At 44.8% G+C, this 22,953-nt stretch overlaps 1 protein-coding gene and 1 long non-coding RNA gene across 4 annotated transcripts; both read left to right on the top strand.

Moving 5' to 3' along the window:
• The first annotated feature begins 7,316 nt into the window (after nt 1–7,316).
• Nucleotides 7,317–15,988, top strand: LOC147004698 (uncharacterized). The gene is made up of 3 exons (XR_015047098.1): nt 7,317–7,394; nt 7,888–7,930; nt 15,950–15,988. It is a non-coding gene; the product is annotated as an uncharacterized LOC147004698 (long non-coding RNA).
• On the top strand, nt 15,983–19,341 carry Zfp92 (ZFP92 zinc finger protein). 3 transcript variants are annotated; one of them, XM_021154115.3, is made up of 4 exons: nt 15,983–16,015; nt 16,283–16,409; nt 17,340–17,441; nt 17,779–19,341. In XM_021154115.3, the coding sequence occupies exons 1-4, from the start codon at nt 15,983–15,985 to the stop codon at nt 18,984–18,986; spliced, it is 1,470 nt and encodes a 489-aa protein (XP_021009774.1). In that variant the 3' UTR covers nt 18,987–19,341. The 3 variants fall into 3 exon arrangements, with proteins under 3 accessions (XP_021009774.1, XP_085693820.1, XP_085693819.1); XM_085837694.1 differs by having other exon boundaries at nt 17,340–17,450; XM_085837693.1 differs by having other exon boundaries at nt 15,983–16,022; nt 16,290–16,409.
• Nucleotides 19,342–22,953: the final 3,612 nt, after the last annotated feature.

The following is a 22,953-nucleotide window of genomic DNA, read 5'->3' as shown; positions in this document are numbered from 1 at the left end:
TTTCTACACTTGATCTTAGCCGAAAGGCCAAGAAGTGATAGTTTTTAACTTTCTAAGTTTGCATAACTTAATATTATATTTCTGAATCCAACTGTTTTCCTGAAATATTCAATTTTCTTTAAAGTGGTAAAAAAAAATTCTGTTGCATATCTATTCATCTGTTAATGGACATCTAGACTGTTTTCTTTTCCTTGCTATGATGGACAGAGCACCAATAAATATGGATATACAAGTATCTCTATAGTATATGTCCAGGAGAGGTATATGGTAATTATATTTTCTAATGTTTTAGGAAACCACCATACTGAGTTCCATAATAACTCCACTAGTTTTTACATTCACCAGCAGTGAATAAGAGTTCCCTTCCCACCCCCTCATCCTCACGAGCATTCATTGTCAAATTTCTTTCTGGCAGCCATTCTGACTGTGGTGAGGTGAAATTTCAAAGTAGTTTTAATTTCTAGATCACTAATGACTAGGGATGTTGAACACTTAAAAACACTAAGTGGCCACTTTTTGAGAGCTGTTTATTCATTTCCCTAGCGGATTCCTTAATTGTAGGAGATTTGTTTGTATATTTCTTGAATTTTTGCCATTCTTTTTAAATCCTGTATATTAGCTCCCTGTCTGAAATGCAGATGCTGAAGTTTCCTTTGCTGTGGAGAAGCTTTTAAATTTCATTTTTCTCATACTTTTTTTTTATTTTTGACATTTTAACTATGATGTGTCATAAAGTTTCTTCTTTGATCATGTCTGTTAGGGTTATAAATGTCTCTTGTGTTTGTATTTCTATTTCACTCTATAGACTTCGGGAGTTTTGTGCTGCAATTCCCCTAGATAAAATAGATAGTCTATTCCTTTAGACTTTATCTCTAAGTATTTTTTTTTTTTTGGTTTTTCCAGACAGGGTTTCTCTGTATAGTCCTGGCTGTCCTGGAACTCATCACTTTTTAGACCAGGCTGGCCTCGAACTCAGAAATCCACCTGCCTCTGCCTCCCAAGTGCTGGGATTAAAGGCATGCACCACCATGCCCGGCTCTAAGTATACCACAAATTTGTCCTCTTCAGTGTATCCCCAGACTTCTTGGAAATATTGTTCCTTAACTTTTAATCCTTACATGTGTCTGTTTGTATTATGTCTTCACTATGCCCTTCATCCAGAAATCTGTTTTCTCCATGATCTTGTATTTCAACATTTTCTGGTGTGGGTCTATTTGGTTAGTCATTTATTCCATTTTCAGTATTTCTGTTTGGCCCATTTTAAATGTTTCAGTCTCCTTCCTGAAATTTTCCTTTTAAAATTCTCCTCAAATATGGTAACTACTTAATTCACTTTCAAGACAGTATCGCTGGGAGACACCTGGATAGATTACCTTGGTTTATGCATGCATTTTCCTGTTTGAATTTTCTATATGGTCCTTAATTCTTTTTTAAAGGGCTGAATTTTCTCAGACATTTCAGCTATCTCTGTGGTTATTTGATTACATTCGGAGATTGGGACTGAACCACTGAGTGAAACTCCTGGTCCCTCTGTGAACTCTGAGAGCATGTGGGTCAAAGGCTAGGTCCCACAGAAGCCTCTGAAAACACTAGAGTCAAAGACCTGATCCTACAGTGAACTCTGGGAGTATTGGAATAAAAACTCCATCCCATGTGAACTCTTGGAACACTGGGGCCAAATGCTTAGACATATCGGGTCATTCAGACATTCAGACAGACTTTATATATCAAATTCTGTGCTCTCTACCTATTTCTTTTTTTCTGTGATCACTTTTCTGCCATGTAACCTTGAAGTCAGCCTCTGAGTTTTAGCCATACAGTCTGGTATCCTCTGGGTGCACAAAAGCAAGAGACTCAATTACCTGTCCCATCATAAAATAATAATAATAATAATACCTACTCCTGTGGTTTCTGTCTCTGTTGCTTTGTCTCTTATACTGTCAGGAAGTTTTATTTCTAATATTTGTTATAATTGTTGCCTACAGAAGGTTGGTGTGACATGGGCTAGTCCACCATAGCTGAAGGCAAAGGCTGTATCTTAGGTTTCTATTGCTGTGACAAAATACCATGACTGGCTTATAAAAGAAAGAGTTGAATTGGGCATACAGTTTCAGAGTGTTTGAATCTATGATGACAGAGTGATGACATGGAAACAAGTGGCTAAAGAAGCAACTGAAACTTGCATACTTGTCCAGAAGCAGGAGGTAGAGATCCCACTATGAATGGTGTGAGATTTTTTCACCCCCAGTAACACACCTCCTCCAACAAGGCCACACCTCCTCATCTTTCCCAAACAGTTCCACTAATTGGGAACCAAATATTCAAACACATGAGCCTATTGGAACCATTTGCATTCAAACCACCACATTCCATTCCCTGGGCCAGATAGACTCCTTGCCATATTATAATGTAAAGCATATTTAGTCCCAGCTTCAAAAGTTCTTACAGTCTTTCAGTCTCAACACTGTTTAAAGGTCTAGAGCTCAAAATCTAAGACTCAAAGCAATCTTTAACTGTAAACCGCTGTTAAATCAAAATGCAAATTAAATATTTGCATTATGCAATATCAAAGAATATACACTTCCAAAAAGAAGGAATTGAAGCATACTGAGGGAATATTTGACAAAAGCAAAATCAAAAACTAACAGGGCAAATTCTAAATCTTGTAGTTCCCTGTCTAATAGATGGCTACTCTTCCAGTGTTGCTGCCTGCAGCATACTTCTCTCTCTTGGGCTGCTTCCACTCCCTGTCTGTAACTCTCTTTGACAGATGTCTCATGGTTCTGGAATCTCCAACTTCTTGGGGTCTTTAACACAATCTAGGCTTCGCTTTCACAGCTTCATGAAATGGCCTCTTGGGAACTCCATATAGAGACTCCTCTGCCTTCAGTTGCTTTCCTTAACCATAGAGGAAGATTACACAACCTTTATAATGCATGCTTCCTTCATACTCTAAAGTCAGGATCATGAACCACATGGCAAATGCTGCTAAGTTTGGCTGCCTATTTGGGATGGATCTTTGATTCCCTTCTTGAATTGTGCTTGCATAAGCTTTGATTTGTTGTTGCTTTTTAAGAACAAAAAATTATTCAAGCCTTTTTCTTTCACAAGTTGAAAGCTTGGCAGAGGTGGTCTTGCCTTTATTCCTTTATTCCATTTTGGATCAGAATTCTCCTTTTCTTTTTCAGAGCAAGCCTTAGTTCCAACATTAAATTTTCTTATACTCTTTTTCTCCTCAATCTGTACATTTGGGGAGGGGTTGGGGGGGTTTGTTTTTACCCCAATTGCTCTTTTTAATGTAGAACTCTGCAAGATTGGTTACTGATAGCCATGCAACAGAGTTAATATTAGGCTGTCTTGAGATCTTCTCTGCCAACAAAGTGAGTCCAAAACTTTTCAATTTAGCCTAAGGCATATTCTTATGACAAGGATAAAAAGCAGCCACACTCTTTGCCAAAATATCATGAGAATGGTCCAGTTCCTAATATTGTTCTCTTCTGAAATGTCTTAAGCTGGACCTCCATAATTTACAGCAGTATTGTTCTCAGCAGTATTGTCTTCCAAGCTCCTATTAGGGTGGCCCAGTAAGCCCCACTTACTGCACTTAACCACTTTGGTAATTCAAAGTCCTACAGTCTTCCAAATGCCTGGCAAAAACAGCATGGTTAGGTCTATCACAGCAATAGCCCACTCCCTGGTGCCAACATCTGTCTTTGGTTTGTATTGCTGTGAGAAAATACCATGGCAAAGGCAACTTACAAATGAAAGAGGTTAATTTGGCTTATAGTTCCAGAGGGCTGGGGTCCAAGAGTAAGGTATGGCAACAGGTGGCTGGAGCAGCAGCTGAGAGCCCACATACTGATCCACAAGTAGGAAGCAGAAAACAAATGGAAAAGTGTGGGCTTTGGAAACTTCAAAGTCCACACCCGGTGACACACCTCCTTCAACAAGGCCACACCTCCTAATCCTTCCCAAGCAGTTCCACCAACTAGAGACCAAGCCTTCAAACACATAAGGCTGTGGAAACAATTCTCCTGAAGAAGAAAACCAACATAAGCTGACTTAATAAGTTTCATTTATTATATAGTTGGTTGGTTGGTTGTCATTACTGTTTTCAACAGTCTTGCTTTAAAGCCCTGACTGGCCTGTAACTCACTATATAGCTCATGATGACCTAAGTTCTAACTTGCAGCTATTGTGCCCTTCCTCTGCCTCTCAAGTATTAAGATTACCAGCCTGTGCCACCATGCTCAGGTGTGATTTAAGTTTAATAAGAACACTTGGGACTGTATAATTGAAAGAGACCACAAACTGGTTGTGATGATTTGAGTGAAAAAATGTTTCCCATGGTTTATTAAATTGGTTTATTAAGTTGGTTCCCAATTGGTGGTGCTGTTTGGGGAGGTTTAGGTGGTACAGTATTGCTAAAGGACATATGTTGTGAGATTTGAAACTGAAAGTGTTATGCTGCTTCCAGTTCATTCTTTCTGCTTCACATTTGCTGTTGAGGATTTGAGCTCTCAGCTTTCTGCTCCTATCACTATGTTTTCCCAAAATGATGGACTCTCACCCCTCAGGAACCATAAGCTATAATAAACTCTTTTCTTCCATCAGTTGTTTTGGTCATAGTGTTTTTATCACAGTGTCTTAGTCAGTGCTATATTGCTGTGAAGAGACACCATAACCATGGAAACTCCTATAAAATAAAGCATTTAATTGGAGTTTCTTTATACTTCTAGAGGCTTAGTCCATTGTGATCATGGTGGGGAAAAGGTGGCATACAGGCAGACATGGTGCTGGAGAGTTAGCTGACAGTTCTACATCCAGATCTACAGGCAATAGGAAGAAGGTGATACTGGCCCTTGTTTGAGCTTTTGAAACCTCAAGACCCACACCCAGTGACACACTTCTTCCAAAAGGGCCATATCTACTCAGAAAAATCCTTCCCTGATGACTAAGCATTCAAATATACAAGCCAATGGGGCCATTTTAATTCAAACCAACACACAGCAACAAAAAAGTAACTAATGCATTGGCTTCAAGTGTTATTTATTTAAATAACTCATGGCACCTGTACTGACTGGTTTTGTGTGTCAACTTGACACAGACTGGAGTTATCACAGAGAAAGGAGCTTCAGTTGGGGAAATGCCTCCATGAGATCCAGCTGTAAGGCATTTTCTCAATTAGTAATCAAGTGGGGAGGTCCCCTTGTGGGTGGTGCCAACTCTTGGCTGGTCGTCTTGGGTTCTATAAGAGAGCAGGCTGAGCAAGCCAGGGGAAGCAAGCCAGTAAGAAACATCCCTCCATGGCTTCTATATCAGCTCCTGCTTCCTGACCTGCTTGAGTTCCACTCCTGACTTCTTTTGGTGATGAACAGCAGTATGGAAGTGTAAGCAGAATAAACCCTTTCCTCCCCAACTAGGTTCTTGGTCATGATGTTTGTGCAGGAATAGAAACCCTGACTAAGACAGCACCTAATACAGAAGATTCACATATGTTTAAAAGTATTGTTTTAGAGGCTAGCAAGATGTGTCAGCAAGTTAAGATGCTTTCTGACAAGCGTGATGACCTGAGTTTGGTGCCTGGAATATACTTAGTAGAAGAGAACCAACTCACACAAGTTTCAAGACCTGTAGCTTAATTCTGCTCTCTGGAATGGAGGCTGGACTTCATGACACACGTGTAATAGAATAAACCAGAATGGCTGCTGCCCAGGCTCCTCAGAATGGCCAAAGCCAAAGGGAGAGGCATGACCAAGGTGGTCTCCATACCAGTTTAGTGACCCTAATAGTGTGGGCACAAAGAGCACTGGCCTCCAGGTCAAATTGTCCTTAAAACACTTCAAGTTCCCCTGATCGCCTCAAGGGTTGAGTATCTGGGGCATGGGGGGGGGAGTGCTCAGCAAATGAGCAGAGCCTGGAAGGAACCAGACTCCCACAGCTCTAGAGTGCTAGAGCCTAAAGTCAGTGCGCACCCCTTCAGAGGGGCTGAGGGAGGACCCTTCCCACCTCTCCTAGCAGTTCCAGCTGTCCCTTGGCTGTGGCCACATACCCCTACCACCTTGCCTTTTCCTTCTGTGTGCCTCTGAACCTCTGTCACTGGACTTGGGGCCACCTGGATGATCAGGGTGACCTCATCTCTCCATCTTTAATGCGACAACACCCTCAGATCTGTCTCTTGTGTGTGGCCACATTCACAGACACTGGGAGTCAGGGGGGTGTACATTACTCTGGGGCACAGACCTGGGTATGCCTGTCCAACAGCCCCAGTGAGCAGGCATCTTTTCATTGAAACCCACAGCTGAGGGCCCTGAGGGCCCCCCAGCCTGTTCCAGGGAAGGGGCTCCGAAGCTGTGCTTGCCATTGTTCCTCTTCAGACTCCACTCTTCACTGACAGAAACATCTTGGCTGGGGGGGGGGTCCTAGCTTTTCCCCCAAGCCTGGGACATATGACAGGCTTATCCTAGGATCACAGACTTGCAGAGGGCTCCTTGCCCTTGGCCCCACCTGGTCTCAAGGCCACCTTAAGACAGAAGACCCTGGTCAGCTTTATAAGCAAAGACACAGCTCAGTTCCTAGAAGCCAGGGTTGGGAGGCTTTGGTAGCACCAATAATATGGTTTAGTTTCTTTTTTCTTTATGTTCTACTCTTATTCACATTGACTTTTCTTGGGAGATCTCGTAACTTTCCAGAAAGAAGTATAGAACTCCAGCCCTTGGGTTTCCATATTGGTTCTACCTTGTGGATGGTGATCTATGTGGGAAAATGGTAACCCTAATGTCTACCCTGGGGGGCTGGCTTGCTGACCACATGGGGTAACTTGAGAAAAAAGACCTTGTGTTCAGTAGGTCACCACCAGTTCTTTCACTTTCTCTTCTCTCTCCTTCTCTACATTGTCATCTCCTAGGTCCCCCTTCATGCCCTATGCTCCCTTTCTGATCCTTGCCCTTCCTGCTCACAGGAACTGTCCTTTACTAGGAGACCATGGCCTGGCCACTTGATGCTAGAGAAATAAATGGATGGGTGGGTGGAATTCCCAGTGATCTGATCCATGGGAGGTGCTTCATCAATGATATGGGGTCAACAGGGGCCTCTCTTGTTGCTTCAGTACTGCCATACAATGACCACTGCAATCAGACTGCTTCACAGCAGCCCAGACAGAAAATGGAAGTGTCCCGGGTTCATGGGGAGTGAGACCAGACGCCTAAGTGGGGCGAGAGTGCGCTGAGCCGCCCTCCTGCAGCGCTGCGCATGCTCTGTGTCCCCCTTTTGCGCCCCGTTCCCACTCCGCTGTCGCCCCCGCCCCAGCCACGCCTGCTCGCTCACCCTGCTCCTTCGCAGCAGCAGAGGACCTGGCCAAAGGTCTCTACGCAAGACGAACCTCCTGAACAAAGGTGAGGTCCGACAGCAGTCTGAGAGCTCGGAACCTCTCCAGGACGCCTCCCTGGAGAGCTTCTTGGAGGCAGCATCCTTGGCTTCTGGTTTTGCCTGATGTAGGGGTGGAGAGAGGAAGCCAAAGCTGCCTAGCGTGCAGGTAGACAAGCAGGCGGGAGAAGGGAAGTACTAAAGGATCATTGGCCTATCTCAGAAGGTGTGAGCAAAAACCTCAGCCAAGCCAATACTTAGGAGGTAAAGCAGAAGGAAAGGTGGGCAAGCAGGTGAGGGAATGAGTAGAGCTGAGCTGAACAGGACACAGGTGGCCAGAGGATGGAAGGAGAAGCTGTAGTGGCGACATCTGGGGAAGCCCCCGGACAGTGTTGAATGAGCTGAGCGGGAGCTTTCAGGGATCCCGTTTTCTAGTGCCTGAGGAAGAGGAGCTGGGAGCTAGGGAGGCTGGGGAGCAAGGGAACTGAAGCCTTGCTTTTGTATTTCTCTCCTGATTTTCAGACCAGGGGCTGGCACAAGAGCATTGCACAGCTGATCTGCCCAGGTAATTTTGGTTTTATATCTCTGGGTGGGGGAAGTCTGGGCAAGCTCCAATTATGAGATCATGGCATGTTACCCCAGGGCACCTGGCAAACAGTCCACAGGCACAAGCCGTGAGAGCCCCCAGACTGGGACAGGCCATCAAAATCATGAACCTGTGGCTCTCAGAAATGGAGAGTTGTGCCTTTCCACTGTGTGTGTTGACCAGTGTCCACTGTGCTTCCCCCATTCCAGGAAAGAGCAAAAACCTCAGCCAAGCCAATACTTAGGAGGTAAGGCAGAAGGAAAGGTGGGCAAGCAGGTGAGGGAATGAGTAGAGCTGAGCTGAACAGGGAATTGTGCCTAGTGCTTTCCTGCAGTACTAGTTATGACTAGTTCCATCTAACAAGGATCTGTCAAGAACCAATATGAACCAGGGTGTTACTACAGACTTGGCTGAGATCTATCAAAGGAGATGGCAAAAATCATCCCCTCTATGGTTGGAGTTCGTGACTGAGCACAGACCATAAGCCATAAACATTTCAAAATAGTAACTACATGGGTTGAATGAAAGATAGTAAGAGCTGAAAAAAGGAGGCCCAGTTGCAAATTTAGGTGCTGGGACTAGAAAATTTCTACCCAAACTTAAAGGTGATAAAGGAATAAGGCGCATGCTTCTGTTTTGAAGGACTATTCTAGGCAGAAGGAATAGCTGGTACAAAGGCCCTGAGGCAAACATGCTCTGACTCCTGACTGCAGCTGAGGGAGCAACTGGCAAAGGAGGGGTCAAATGAGCTGTGTGGGTTAACTCCAAGTAACAGTCTTGGTTAAGACTAGGGGCAGAAAAGGTCAGGATCTGACCCACCTATTCAGAGGATCCCTCAGCAAGCATCCATTGTTGGTGGCCTTCTAACGGCCTCTCCTCCCAGAACTAAGCCTGGGGCCAGTAGTTGCAAGAGAGCTCCCTCAGGGCTTTGGCAGGCAAGGCTCCTTAGCTGTCCCTCTCTGGCCATTCTAGCAGGTGGGAGTAGGGCAGGTAAGTAGAGCCTCACCTCAGGAGCAGCAGGCAGGGCTGAAAGATGTACTTGGGTCTAGAACTCCTAGACCCCAAGGAAAGTTCTATCCTAAGTAACCTAGATATCCCTCCTTCTGGATGAAAAGGCCAAAAATTTCCTTGTGATATGACTAAAGAGGATCCTGCATATTTTACTTGCTGTTTATTTGGTGGGTTTCTGGTTACTTTATCTGGGGAAAGCACCCCACCTCATGGTAGCATTTTGGATGGGTCTCTGAGCACCACAGGTCTTTTTCTCTGCCAGGCTTACTCTACCTGCAGTATATATCTGTCTCCTTCTCAGCCTCCTCCCTTCTTGGTTCATGCAAGAAGGGCTGGGGGAAGCCACTGCTGCCTGTGATCAAGACCCTTACCAAGTTTCTTCCAGATATACATGTGTACATAAGTGTATGTGCATGTGTGTGTGCACGCACACACACACACACACACACACACACACACACACGGGCACACACGGGCACACACGGGCACACCATCCAGAAGACTGGAGCTACCTAGGAGTTACCTGGAAATTTTATGAGGACAGGGTTTGCTGTGACTTTGCAAGAGCTAAAATCATGACTGATTTTAGGGAGTAGGTCTCAAAAACTGCTGGTTATCACCCTTGTGTGATACTTCCAATGGGTCTAACCTTCCACCGGTAAAATCCTGAACATAGGCCTGGCTCTAGAGCAACATAGCAGCAAATGTGGGAGGGATAAGCTGCCACTTGCTTCTGACTTTTCTGATATGGTTCTGTTATGGTAGTGGACAAGCACATTTATGTTATTTTTGTTTGGTATGTCTGTGAGAGAGAATGCAACAGGATGCACACAAGATCAGAGGACAATTTTGGGAAATCAGTTTCACCTACCATCTTGTTGAAGGTGAAGTCTCTCTTGTCTCTGCTAAGCTGCATACTCCAGGCTAGGCTCACATGCTATCAGACAGTTCTTCTGTCTCTACCTCCCATCGTACCTTACGAGTGCTGAGATTACAGATTCACACTATCATGTTTTGTTTGTTTAAAATGTGGGTTCCAGAAGTCAAATCCAGATAGTCACTTTTGAATGGGAAGTGATTTTACCTGCTGAGCCATCTCCCTGAATCACGTTGTTTTTTTTCAAAGACAATCATTTTAATCTGAAACACTTGTAAATTTGGGTCATCTCCTCTACACCTCTTAAGTGTTTCAGAGCATCCATAATGAAATGCACATGTAGCCAGTGTGGGCATCCAAATAATCAAAAGAGCCCCTTTTCCTCCTTATTTGTATGTGTGTATATTTTCCGGTGAATTTGAATGCATGTCTATACAGGGAGGCCAGAAGTCAATGTGGGTCTTAATCGCTCTCTACTTCAGATCCCCCTACTTACTAAGTAAGCACTGAGCCATTTCCCCTGCCTCCTTTTCCCTCCTTTAAAAAAAAAAGGCAAGAGCCATTTAACATAAAGGACACAGTTTGCTGGGCTGAAGAGATGGCTCTGAGGTTAAGTGCACTTGTTGCTCTTCCAGAGGACTCCTAGCACCCACATGGCACTCAACAACCATCTGTAACTGCAATTCCAGGGAATCCAGTACCCACTTCTGGTTTCTGTGGGCACCAGAAATGCACTAATACATAGCCATGCATGCAGGCGAAACACCCATACACATAAAGTAATAGCATAGTTGTTTTAATTACAGGCACAATTTTAAAGGACATTATTCAGTGACATTCAATGCTTTCACTGTGCTGCTCAGACTTCCTATCTAGTTCTTCGCCCCATAAGGAAACCCCTGAATCCACTAAGTTACTTTTATTTTTTTTTTTTTATATCTGGTCTCTCAGCCCAGCTTTCTGGCTATGAATTTGCCTGTTTTGGACTCATTGTGCTTTATAAACATTTGGGAATTGGTGACATTGTGGTAAATTAAAGCAGCAAGAATTTTCATATTTGCTCCCTGAGTGAGAAAACAGCTACATGGGGCCACATGGAGGGGCATTTAGGGACAAGGAAACTGTTAGGAAAACTTGTGCATAACAGGAATTGGGTCAGTGTTTGGAACTAAAAAGGGGCCCTGGAGAAGAGAGGGGAGGAAGACCCACACCCCGCCAGAGTTTCCCTATTCTCTGGTCAGTCAGGCGTGGGAGGGCTGCCATATCCTTTCCACTCAGCCCTGGGTGGGCATTCAAACCTCTGACCAACTCTTCAGGGGGTGGCCTGGGGGCAGCCCTACCTGGGAACCCCAGAGCTACTTTGCTAAAGCCACCAGAGTTATAGGAGAGAGGGATGAGGAAAGAGGTTCCCAACACCTGCGAGAGTGAGTGCAGCGGATCTTGACTGGAGCACAGGAAGGCCTTCTAACAGGAGATTAGAAACTCATTAAGAGAAAGCCTGTCCCATCCTCTAAGCGCAGTGGGCCTTGATGGGCAGAGACATTCTATGGTTTTATAGCTATATTATAGAAATGCAGGGGAAAAGAGAGGAGGGGGGGCAAGAGAGAGATAGAGGGATAGAGGAGAGGAAAAGACAAAGAGAGAGGAGAGAGGAGAGAAAACAGAGAGAGAGGAGAGAGGGGGTAAGAGTGAGAAGTAAGAGAAAGACAAGTAAGAGCAAGCAGGGGCTGAACAGCCCTTTTTATGGTCTTTACTGTTGCTAGGTAACTGGGGAGGAGTTTAACCTGAAGGTCAGAAGCTTGGGCCATTGCCTACATGACTACTGACCATGCTTCTCTTGTGGGGGCTGGGGGGGGGGCAGTAACTTAGGCAGGAGCCAGAGTTCCAGGAGCATGAGGGAACGCCTACAGTGTCATGCAGGTGAATTATCACCACCAGGGTTCAGACCTAAGTTCAACTGGGGACCAGCCTGGGCTCTGCACAGGTCAGTTCCCTGTGGGTTGGCTAGTAGGAGCCCCCTAGTTTTCTGGGATCTAGTCCCTGATTGAGAATCTGATTGGAAGCAGATGGGAGTGAGTATTTAGTGGCCCAAGATCCTGGAACCTTAATATAGGACATAGTAGGAAAGGGGGCTTGGCAAACTGCCTACAAAAGACAAAGACTTTAGCCACAACTAAAAACTAGGTCAAAGCAGCTCTTATGACACATCATGTTACATTATATAAATGGAATCATACAATATGTGACCTTTTCTGTCCAGGTCTGGCAATTTTAACTTAGCAAAATATCCTCGGGGTTCATCCATGTTGGAACATACATCAGAATTTCCCTCCTTTTTTTTTTTATTTCCTTCTTTTTTATGGCCAAATAATACTCCTTTGTTTATTTATACCACATTTTGTTTATCTGTTTGTCTCTTGACTGTTTCAGCCTTCTGAATAGTGTGACCGCTGTGAATGTGGGTGTGTGGGGTTTTATGTAGATACCTGTTTTGTGTTTGTTTTTAAAATTGTTTTGAATTGCCTGGCCATGTAGTAAGTGTATTTAACTCATTGACTTACCATCCAAATGGACTTGTTTGCTTGTGTTGAGGGCGAGTAAAATTGTGTGTATGTGTGTTTCTACATGTGAGGACACATGCTTGGCAGTGCACAGGTATATGTGTGTACAAATATGTGGAGGCTAAAAGTAGAAATTAAGTGTCCACCTCAACCACTCTTCACCTTATATATGGAGAGACAGTTTCTCACTCGAACCTAGAACTGTTAGTTATTTACACTAAGTAGTTAATGTAGCTACTTAGCTTGCTCCAAGGATCCCCTGTCTGTTTCCTTTGTACCTGGATTACAGATGAGCAACCACACCCACTTACATAGGTACCAGAGATCCAGTCTTCAGTCTTAACACTTGAACTATCTCCCCATGAGGTGTGTGTGTGTGTGTGTGTGTTCTTGTGTGTTCAGGCACACATGTCCATGTGCATGTGAATGCCAGAAGACAACCTCAGATGTTCCTCAGGAGCAATACACTTGGGGTTTGTTTGTTTGTTTGTTTGTTTGTTTGTTTTGAGACATCTCTCATTTAGCCTAGAACTCACCTGGGATTACAAAAATGCACCATCAGGCCCAGCTTTTTTATTTTAAAGTTTTATTTATTTTGCATGTATGAATGTTTTTCATGCATTTATGTACCTGTGAATGCCAGGTGCCCTCATAGGTCAGAAGATGATGTCCTCCATCTGGAGGTTGTGAGCCAGTGTGTGGGTGCTGAAACCAACCTTGAGTCCCTGGAAAAGCAGAGTTCTCATAACCTTCGATCCATCTCTCTAGTCCTAGGCCTAGCTTTTTACATGAGTTTTGGATATCGAACTCGAATCTAAGCATATTCTCATGCTTAGAAGACAAATCTATTACTGATGAACCATTTCCAGGCCTATGGAAATGGTTTCTATTGTTATTTTTCCCTTTGCTTTTGATCATTGTTATTCAACTTCCTAGTATAGTAAGAAGTGCTTGCTACAACCAGGTTATCCAGATAAAAGGCTTGCTTTGGCTCACAGCTTTCAGTTTGCTAATTGGCCATTGCTTTGGGACTGTGGCAAAGTACATCAATATGATACAGCAGAATCACTGACCATATCATAAAGAAGAAAGAAGAAGAGGCCAGAATCCCACTATCCCCTTTGAGAGCACACTGACAATGGCATAAAGACCTCTAGAACACAGAATAAACTGAATGGAGATTCTAAGCTTGGAGCTCAGCTTTGTTGCAATATGGGCCTGCCTGAAGTATATCACACACACACACACACACACACACACACACACACACTCTTACTTGCACAATTTAAATTCTAAAATATATATTTTAAAGGAAAAAAGAGAAACTGAACTCAGCACTAGAATCCATCTATCTGTCTCTGTGTCCTGTCTCCTGGGTATAGACATAAGTAACTGGCTGCCTTATATACCTGCCACTGTGCCTTTCACTTTGTGATGGAGAGTATACCCTCAAGTTCTGGGTGAAAATAAACTCTTAAGTTGTGCTAATCAGCTACCCTTTTCTCAACTGTTTCAATATACAATTGTCTTTAAAAAGAATGTTTCTCCTCTGTGCCTTAGTGCTGGTATCCACCCAACAAATGAACCCTGGCGATTCCTTGTGACCCATCCTCTGGTAACCGTCTCACAGTCCCCATCAGCTTCAGTGACTTGGATGACTCTGTTCATTATACCAGCATCTTAAGACTAAATCTCTCATCATCTATAAAAGTCTTCTTTCCAGCTTCCTTCCACATATGATACTGATTTGCAGAGACTGTGCTGGTTGCCTTGTGAGAAGTGCAGTTGGGTCAGCCCATTTGTACCTCTGGCTTCATAATCCTCTTAACACTGGACATTCAGCCCAAAGGCTCAACTCAGTTCAAAGGCTACCTTAGCTTTCAGTTAGAGGGCTGTGGCTAGAGTACTTCTCTGCTCATCCTGAGAGCAGATTCTGTCCCAGCCTCTGCTTCACATTTAACTTACAATTAACATTTTGATGTCCTGGTTTCCTCCAATCTTTTACCTAATGACTATCTGTCCCATCTTAAAAGGTCATGTTTTTTAAAAAAATACATCCTTTTTTTAAATTTTAGTACTCTGTGTGTGTGTATGTGTGTGGAACAGGTATGTATGTGCTCAAGAATATAGGTGTCTGGCTGAAGAGATGGTTCAGAGGGTAAGGGGTTCTGAGTTTAATTCTCAGCAACCACATGGTGGCTCACAATTGTCTGTAGTGAGATCTTGTACCTCTTCTGGCCTGGAGGCATACATGCCGTACTGGATATTATGTATAACAATTTTTTAAGAATATACATGTCTATAAAGAAAGACCAGAGGCATCTGATCCCCTAGAGCTGGAGTTAGAGATGCATGTGAGACCCCTGATACAGGTACTAGGCATTGAACTTGGGTCCTCTGGAAAAGCAACAAATGCTCCAAACCACTGAGCCATCTCTCCAGCCCTTTAAATGATCTTTTTGTCTGATTCATAGAAACTGCATCAGAAACATGACTTTATAATTGGTCAGTGTTGACTTACAGGACCTACGGGCAATTTAAATGCTGGGTAAATTTGTTTCCTAGACTCCATTCCCTCTTTCTTTCCTGTGGTCCCATCATTGCCAAAGAAACAAGCTGTAGTCACCCACCAGGGCATAATGAAAACTTTGAACCCTTACCTTTCTCAGCTTCCTCCTGGTTTCTCTGCTACTCAGGACTTTCATGTTGTTGGTCTCAAGTCTATTAGAACAGCATTCTTGAAGCAAATGGTTCTAACTAGCTTCTACATTAATTGAAGTTCAGAAGCCTGAGGCTAAGTTAACTTTGTCTACTCTGTCACAACCGTGGCATAAGAATCAACTTGCAACCCTCATTCAGTCTCATTGCTTATGTATATTGTCTCAGTTCTTAGCAACAACAAGCACCATAGGGTCCTGGGCATTTTGTTGCCTGTGTTCCCTTGCAACCACAAGGCCACTCTCAGTCTGACATCACCTCTTCAGATAGAATCTACTCATCTCCTGTAGATCCCACTTCACGGTGCCTCTTTCTGCTCACACGCAACTCTCACTCTGCAGCTGGTGGTTGAGTAAATATGTTAGGGGTGTTGTTGTTTTTTTTTTTTTTAATGGACCTAGACACTAGAGAAAGAGGAATCATAAATGGAGTATCCATGAGTGCCTAGAAAGTGCCTTGTAGAGAGGGATAGCATGAAGGGCAGAAGGAAGAAATTAAGAAAAAAAAAGGGAGAAGGGTTGGAGGGATGACTCACCAGTTTAGAATACTTTGTTGCAGTGACTCCATCAATCTGTAAGTAATGTAGTTATCAGTGGCCTGGGTGAAGCTTCCAGAGGTTGCAGGAACTGAGCCTATGATGTCTGGAGAAGAGGTTGACCACTTTTCTGGAGCCTCTTTCATGCACGCACACACACCATAGCCTTGACTTGCCTTGCTACTATTTGGCAAGAAAAATAAACCAGGTTTTGAAGGAAGCTGGGGTTGGCTTTGCAGCAGCCACAGGCTGTTACCACCAGGCCAGCATGATCTTACTCTTTACATGTCTCTCAGCCTTTCAGCTGTGCTGTGGTTGGAGCCCTGACTATGGCAGCCATTCTTCTGAGGGCAAAGCCCAAGGTAAGTGGTTAGCCTCTCCCTCCCTGTCCCAGAATTTGCCCTGAGCAGTTTCCAAGTGCTTCCACTGCGTGAATCTTAGAGCACTCATTTCAGGAGAGGCCTTTGCTGTCCGCATCCCCACGCAGCACGCTGCTTGCCTGCATTTCCTGCGCTAGGTTTTCTACTTCTGTCTGCTCCTCTTTCCTGAGACAGGATCCCATGTTTCATTGTTTGCATCTAGAATTACCCTGGAATTGAATTCCCTACCACATAAATGGCTTGTTTTAGGTGACAGTGTCTTTTGAAGATGTGTCTGTGTACTTTACGAAGACAGAATGGAAGCTTCTGGATCTCAAACAGAGGAACCTCTACAAGCAAGTGATGCTGGAGAACTACAGCCATTTGGTCTCAGTGGGTAAGTGACTCTAATTCTGAATTTTCTTGCTTGTCAATTGCTATGAACCCAAGGATAAGTACATTTCTTTATCTTACCTATAACTTGTAGGTCTGCTGTGCTATTAAAAATAAAGTGTTCTTCTAAATAGCTTGGTCTTTTAAATGCTCAGAATATAATCAATAACAACCTGTCAGACCCATTTTCCACACAAAATCATAGATTCCCAAAACATCTTTCTATTGAGAAACAGATAGCAATTACTGGAATATTTATTTGCAGCATTTAAGACTCATTTTACAGCAGATGTAGTTGACCTGCTTTATAGAAGTTAGCAGCATCTTCCACTTACACAGGCCATGAGGCCCCACTCTAAGGCCAGGCAGTACACTTGATTTCCAAGTCTGGAGAAATCTAGGCAGAAGCTGGGGCAACTTCCTTCCAGCTGCTTCAACACTCTTCATTCTCCTGTCTTTGTGCATCTGCAAGAGACTTTCCATCTTGTCAATTCCAGACAAAAACCAACATTCATTTGGCTATATGGATGAAGAGTGTCCAAGATTTGGGGCCATACTATTTGCTGGCTGGCATCTTCCTAGCTGAAATGATGTCCTGACTGCCTTTGGGATGGGAGGGATTTGTGAGAATGAGCATTCTTCCATTTTTTCTCTCTGACTCTACAAACCACCCCTGTCATCTGACCCCCTGGGAAACTGCTTCATTCCCTGGCTTCTCTCTGATCATCTAGAGCAAGTTGTGGACACATCTTCCCAAAAGATTTTTGGAATTCTCAATTGAGTTTAGTGGAGAAACACGCTGCCTCCAGGCACATAACTAGGGGAGATTTTCCTGGGGAGTTCTTTGCACTCTAAAGACACAGGCTGAGCTCTGTTTAAAAATTATTCTATCCTTAGCTAAAAAGGTGCTAATTTTCTTCATTTCTTTGAACAGGATTTGCTTTCTCCAAGCCTAACCTGGTATCCCAGCTGGAGCGAGGGGAGAAGCCCTGGATTAGAGATGATAGAATGGAGAGTGCAGCAAGATCCCGTGCTGGTGAGCTAGGCACCCTCCTCAGCTAACTTGACCATGTCAGGGATATAAAGGGCTGGCCTAAGGAAGGTGATGTGGACTGAAATTTTGGGTGAGAAGTCCTCTTTAGTAAGGGTGTCAGTCTTCCCAATGCTCCCTTCCCGTACTGTGGCTAAATGAAAAGACACTTATCTGCCCTCGTGTTACCAGTTCTGCCCACCTTCCAGCATACATTCTTTCTACAGTCCCTTCTTTGCCTGCTTGATGGTTTTTTACTCCCCAGTTCTCTGATAGGAAGATAAAAAGAGGGGGAAAACTCTACAAAGCCCAGGGAAGTGACACTGTGACTCTGTCATTACAGGGAACAGGATAAAGACCAAGACTCTGACTTCAAAACCAAAACTTTTCGGAAGAGGTCTCCTCAGAAATACCTCGGGATCCTCATTGCAGAGACGTCCTCACGATTTCAGGCCAAATCCCATTGTAAGGTACCAACACTCCAGAATCGCAGATAAGCGATATCTATGTCAGCAGTGTGGAAAATCCTTCAGCCGCATCTTCAATCTCATCAAACACCGGATTATCCACAGCAGAGAGAAACCTTATGAGTGCAGCCAGTGTGGGAAGCAGTTCCAGCGCAGCTTAGCGCTGCTGGAGCATCAGCGCATCCACAGCGGCGACAAGCCCTATGAATGTGGCGAGTGTGGCAAAACCTTCACGCGCAGCTCCAACCTCGTCAAGCACCAGGTCATCCACAGCAGTGAGATGCCGTTCGTGTGCCGCGTGTGTGGTAAAGTGTTCAGGCGCAGCTTCGCACTGCTTCAGCACGCGCGCATCCACACCGGCGAGCGGCCCTTCGAGTGCACCAAGTGTGGCAAGGCATTCAGCCGAAGCTCCAATCTCATAGAGCATCAGCAGCGCATCCACAGTGGCCAGAAGCCCTACATCTGCCAGGAGTGCGGGAAGGCCTTCAAGGGCATCTCACAGCTCATCCACCACCAGCTCATCCACCGCGGCGACAGGCCCTTCGAGTGCCATGAGTGTGGCAAGGCCTTCCGAGGCCTCTCAGGGCTTAGCCAACACCAGCGGGTCCACAGAGGTGAGAAACCCTATGAGTGCAGCGAATGTGGCCTGGCCTTTGATCGCCGGGCCAACCTCTTCAAGCACCAGGTGGTGCATGGTGGGCTGCGGCTCCAGCACCGCACTCAAGGGAAGGGATTCCAGCGCAAGCTCCTGGAGCATCTGCGGGGCCTCCGTGGGCAGGGGCCCCAAGAGGCTGGAGAAGGTAGCTCCGCTGAACCCCAGCCCATTGACACCAATGAGAAGTCCCAAGTTTGTGAGCGCTGCGGCCAGGTCTTCGAGAACAAGTTGCTGTTGTGTCGCCACTTGCGCATCCATGACGACGAAGATGACAAGAAACAGAAGCCTGTTATTTCGAGCACCTCAGTTTTGGAGGATAAGTCATTGCTCAGCCAACATCTGGAAGCCCAGCCCACAGAGGAAAGCGACAGCAAAAGCAGTGTAGTTTTCGTGTATGCCGAGAAGCCCCACAGCCCATCCTCACCTTGAGGCCAAAAACAGGGCAGCAGTTCAGAATGGCAGGATGGCCCCTTCCCCAGTGAGAAACAGAGAAGCAATTCAGAATAACAGAGTGCCCTCCACCTTCCAGTGTAGTTTGTCCTGCTCCTTCCCTGATAGGTCGAAAAGGAAAGCTCCCTCCGTAGTCCTGGATGATACAATTGATGCCTAGAGATTGTGCAGGCAGGCTCCTCAAGTTACCTAGGCAGGGTTCTCCTGTGTGTGCTTCGGTGTGTGAGTGCCTGTGTGAGTGGGGTCTCCAAGTGAGCAGATCTGTATTATACAGAGTTGGTCTTTTCCATCCACATGGGAATTGCCTGATGTAGTTAGAAGGGAAGCAGGTAGGTCCAGCCAACTCTAGGCACAGTTACCAAGAAGTTTACAGACAGATGACCCTTGTCCTTTCCCTTGTTGAATGTGGGGTGGTTTCCTCCCCTTGAGAGGGAAAATATACTAAAGATACTTTATTCCATTAAAAGTTTATAAATTGTGAAGGGGCTCTAAAATTGACTTGATGCTTTATAGGAAAGCACAGGGAACCTGCTGTCCTGGGGCACAGGCTAGGCTATATGTGAAAACTTGGACCTATTATGTACCCCTGCTGCTGCTTGGAGGGTCTGTACCAAACCTGTCATCTTGCAGAGAGGTTAAAGTCCAGAGACCTGAGGGTCTCCATTTTGGGAAAGGAGCCTCTTTCCTCTGGTGCCTCATAGAAGGGTCTAGGTAAGACATGGCCTCTTTGTGCCACCCCTAACCACTGTCTCAATATCTACAGTTTCTCTGCACGGAACCCATTGTATGCTGATAACAGGTTAGGAATTTGCACTTAGATGGCCTCAGAAATGAGTCTGGCCAGACAATTATCTTTCAGACAGATGACATTTGTTAGAATATAAAGTTGCCATTATTTTTATATGCTTTTGTTTGCAGGTAAAAGTTGGAAAATGGAGATCTTTGTTATATGAGAGTGTTGGGGAATTGATCCTTTATAAAAATTCTTCAGGCAGAGGGTGTAGCTCAGAGATGGAGTACATGCCTAGCAGACCTCGGGCCCTGTGTTCCATCCCTGACTCCTGCCCAAGCTCAGACAGGAGAAAGTAGCCTTCCCAGCCCATGACTGGTGAGTATGGTGGCAAGTCTGGCCCTCCAAGTGATGATATCACACACACACACACACACACACACACACACACACACACTTGTCTTAAGCCTGGTTGACTTTAATTAGAACTAAGGGGAAGGTGTTTTATAAGAAAATCTGTAGCAGTTCTATTCTGCCTGTGCTGTCTCCAGAAACCCGGGAGATTTGTCCCTTGGTAGACTCAGCTCAGCATCCTGGGCAGCAAGCTACTTTCCAGTCCTCTCATATCCAAGGAGGGAGAACGAGTTTGTCCCAGAGCTGCCTGAGGGCAGGTGGGGGTACGGGTAAAGTGGAGGCTGCCCTTGGGCACTCCAAGAAGAGTGGTGGTACCTTCCCTGCAAGGTTAGTGAGGTTCAAAGACAATTGCCTCCTGCCAAGAGACCATGGGAAGACCTGCAAACCTGGGATGCTGGTTGGGGCCCTGGTCACAGAATAACTTCAGATATTCTTACACAATATGCATACACACACACACACACACACACACACACACACACACACACACACATTTTATGTATATAAAATGTTTTGTGTAAAGTTCTAGTTTATAGCTTGCTCTTATCTCCATGTCCTCCAGACTTGTCCTGCGATTGCTTTCTTTCTTATGAGCCTGCAGTTGTGTGTTGTGCTCAGCCTTGTGTCTTCACTCCAAGTCCCATGTTGGATACTAGTGAAAGAGCCTTGCTCTCTTAGTGTACTGGACTTGGGCTATGTAGTAGTTGGCTTCAGTGGCTCCTGGACGCAGTCCAAAGTATCTGCTACCTTGGTTTCCCACTAGAAAAATAAATACTAAGGACAGTGTCTTTTAATTCCCTGGTGAAGTAACTGCTCAGACAGTCTCTCCTAGGACTGGCACAGATACAGAAAACTAGGCCTCATGCAGTACAGGTACCCACAGTGGGAGGTCCTATGCAGACTGTCATGTGTTCTTAAATATTCATTTCCATGGCTCTAGGAAGGGAATGCATGATACCTATCCTGTAAGCCTGTCACCAGCTTCTATACCCAAAGATAAACCTCCAGAGAAGGGGTCATATGTAGTTATTTTCAGCAGAAAGTGGAGTCTGCAGGGAGAGATGTAAAGCACTTTAGAGTGGAGTACCCTGAAATGCTCCAGAGTCCCCAGTGGTTACTACATACCTAGCAACACATCTCAGTTTTCTACGTAGTTCCGGTTCCTAGATGTTTTCAGCAAGGCAGTTAGGAGTAGTAAGTTCTCTCAGGTATGGTAATCAGGTATATAAAATGAACGGAACAAGTTTCTCCTGGAATAAAGTCAAAATAACCAGAGAGACCTTTGTGCTTTCCCTTGTTTTGTGCCTGAAAATTGGTCCATTCCTTGTGCTAGATGGGGAATGGGGCTAATTGTTCATTTGTGTGTCTTGAGGGGCAACTAGATTATAAACGCTTAAACTATCAAAAACTCCTGCTGTTTTCTAGTCCCTCCTTTTTCTGTCCTCCCTCCATACTTTACTTTCAGACCATTTGCCTTTTAAGACTTTGGGTGCTTTTCAGGTGCTGTGTGAATACCCTGGCATTGTCTCCAGGAAACTGACAGATGGTCCTTTCTGAATTTATCATGAGGTGGAAGTTTTCAACATTTTTGTTGGTTGAAAAAAAAAAAAAAACAAGCTACATGGAAAGTGTTTCCCCTGTGTGGAGAGGAACTGCTTCCAGGATTAAAGTAACAGAGAGGTAGTGGGTTCAAAGTCAGAAGCAAGAGTCAACTCTGAGCTAGCAAGAGCCTACAGTGATGCTAGGATTATTGGAAAGGGTTGTTTGCCATGTGGGGGGGCCTGCCTTCGTCTGCCCAGGGTGCAGGCTTCTCACAGGGCTCAATCCTGCAACTGTGAGATCAGGCCTGTGCAACAGGTTCCTAAACAGAAAGCTCCATGAAGAGGAACCACTATGCCTATCTTCTGTTTCTGGGTTGGTTGGTTTGTTTGTTTGTTTTTGTTTTTTGTTTTCGTTTTGTGCTACCAAGTTTCAGGCAGCATGGAAACACCCACCCTTACAGCTTTCCAAACAGGAAGTAAACTATAGGGACTTCAGGTTTGGGGGTGGAGGTGTTGCTGAAAAGTGCCTTGGTTGGGAGTGAAGAGGATATAGTGTATTGGGGAAGCCCAGAATGCACACAGGTTTCTCTAGGGCAAGAGTCTCAGAGGGCCATTGTTTCATGAAACCACAGATGAATTGAGTCTCGGGGAAACCATGAAGGTTTTCCTTGGAGGTGTTATTTTAAGCCTGTGTGACCAGGCTGGCCTTTGACTTGTCATCCTCCTGCCTCTACCTCCTAAGTGCTGGAATTACAGCGTTGGGCCACCATGCCTGGGTTCTGAAGAGTCTACGTTCTTATGTTGAAAGTAATAGCAGTTCAAGCCCTTGCACATTTATGAGAGAAATGGTACCTCCTTTTGTGTTCAGTAGGGCTAAGCCTGGTCCCTCTCCACCACCTAGGAATGATGAGAGCAGAAATGAAGGACTACTGTGCATCTGGAGGCTAGTGATGCATTAACATTCTTTGGCAGATTGATGGGGGTAAAGGTTCTACAGCTTAAAGTGTGCAACTGTGGATGAGTTGTGATGGGTGTCTATGCCCTTAATATCATCCCCACTGTTAAGTCCATGAACATTCAGCATCTTAGGCAGTAACTCCTCCTTTCTTCTCCTCCCTATCCCATCCTTACAACTACTGCTTTTTATCACTAGTGATTAATTTCTGTATAAATGGACTTCCACAGTGTGTGTCTGGCCTCTTAGTGCCATTTTTAGATGTTTCCGGGTGTTGCTGTGTATATCCTCACTTCATATATATCC

Source organism: Mus caroli, unplaced genomic scaffold (assembly GCF_978045245.1).
Source record: "Mus caroli unplaced genomic scaffold, Mus_caroli_1 scaffold_5, whole genome shotgun sequence".
NCBI classification, from domain to species: domain Eukaryota; kingdom Metazoa; phylum Chordata; class Mammalia; order Rodentia; family Muridae; genus Mus; species Mus caroli.
This window is presented reverse-complemented; position numbering and strand designations above follow the sequence as displayed.

Excerpts from the sequence above, each read along its gene's own strand:
- Zfp92 (XM_085837694.1), top strand. The coding sequence starts at position 15,983 with ATGGCAGCCATTCTTCTGAGGGCAAAGCCCAAG. Across the intron at positions 16,016-16,282 it reads TTCTGAGGGCAAAGCCCAAG|GTGACAGTGTCTTTTGAAGA; the intron begins GTAAGTGGTTAG and ends GGCTTGTTTTAG. Across the intron at positions 17,451-17,778 it reads ATCCCGTGCTGGTGAGCTAG|GGAACAGGATAAAGACCAAG; the intron begins GCACCCTCCTCA and ends CTGTCATTACAG.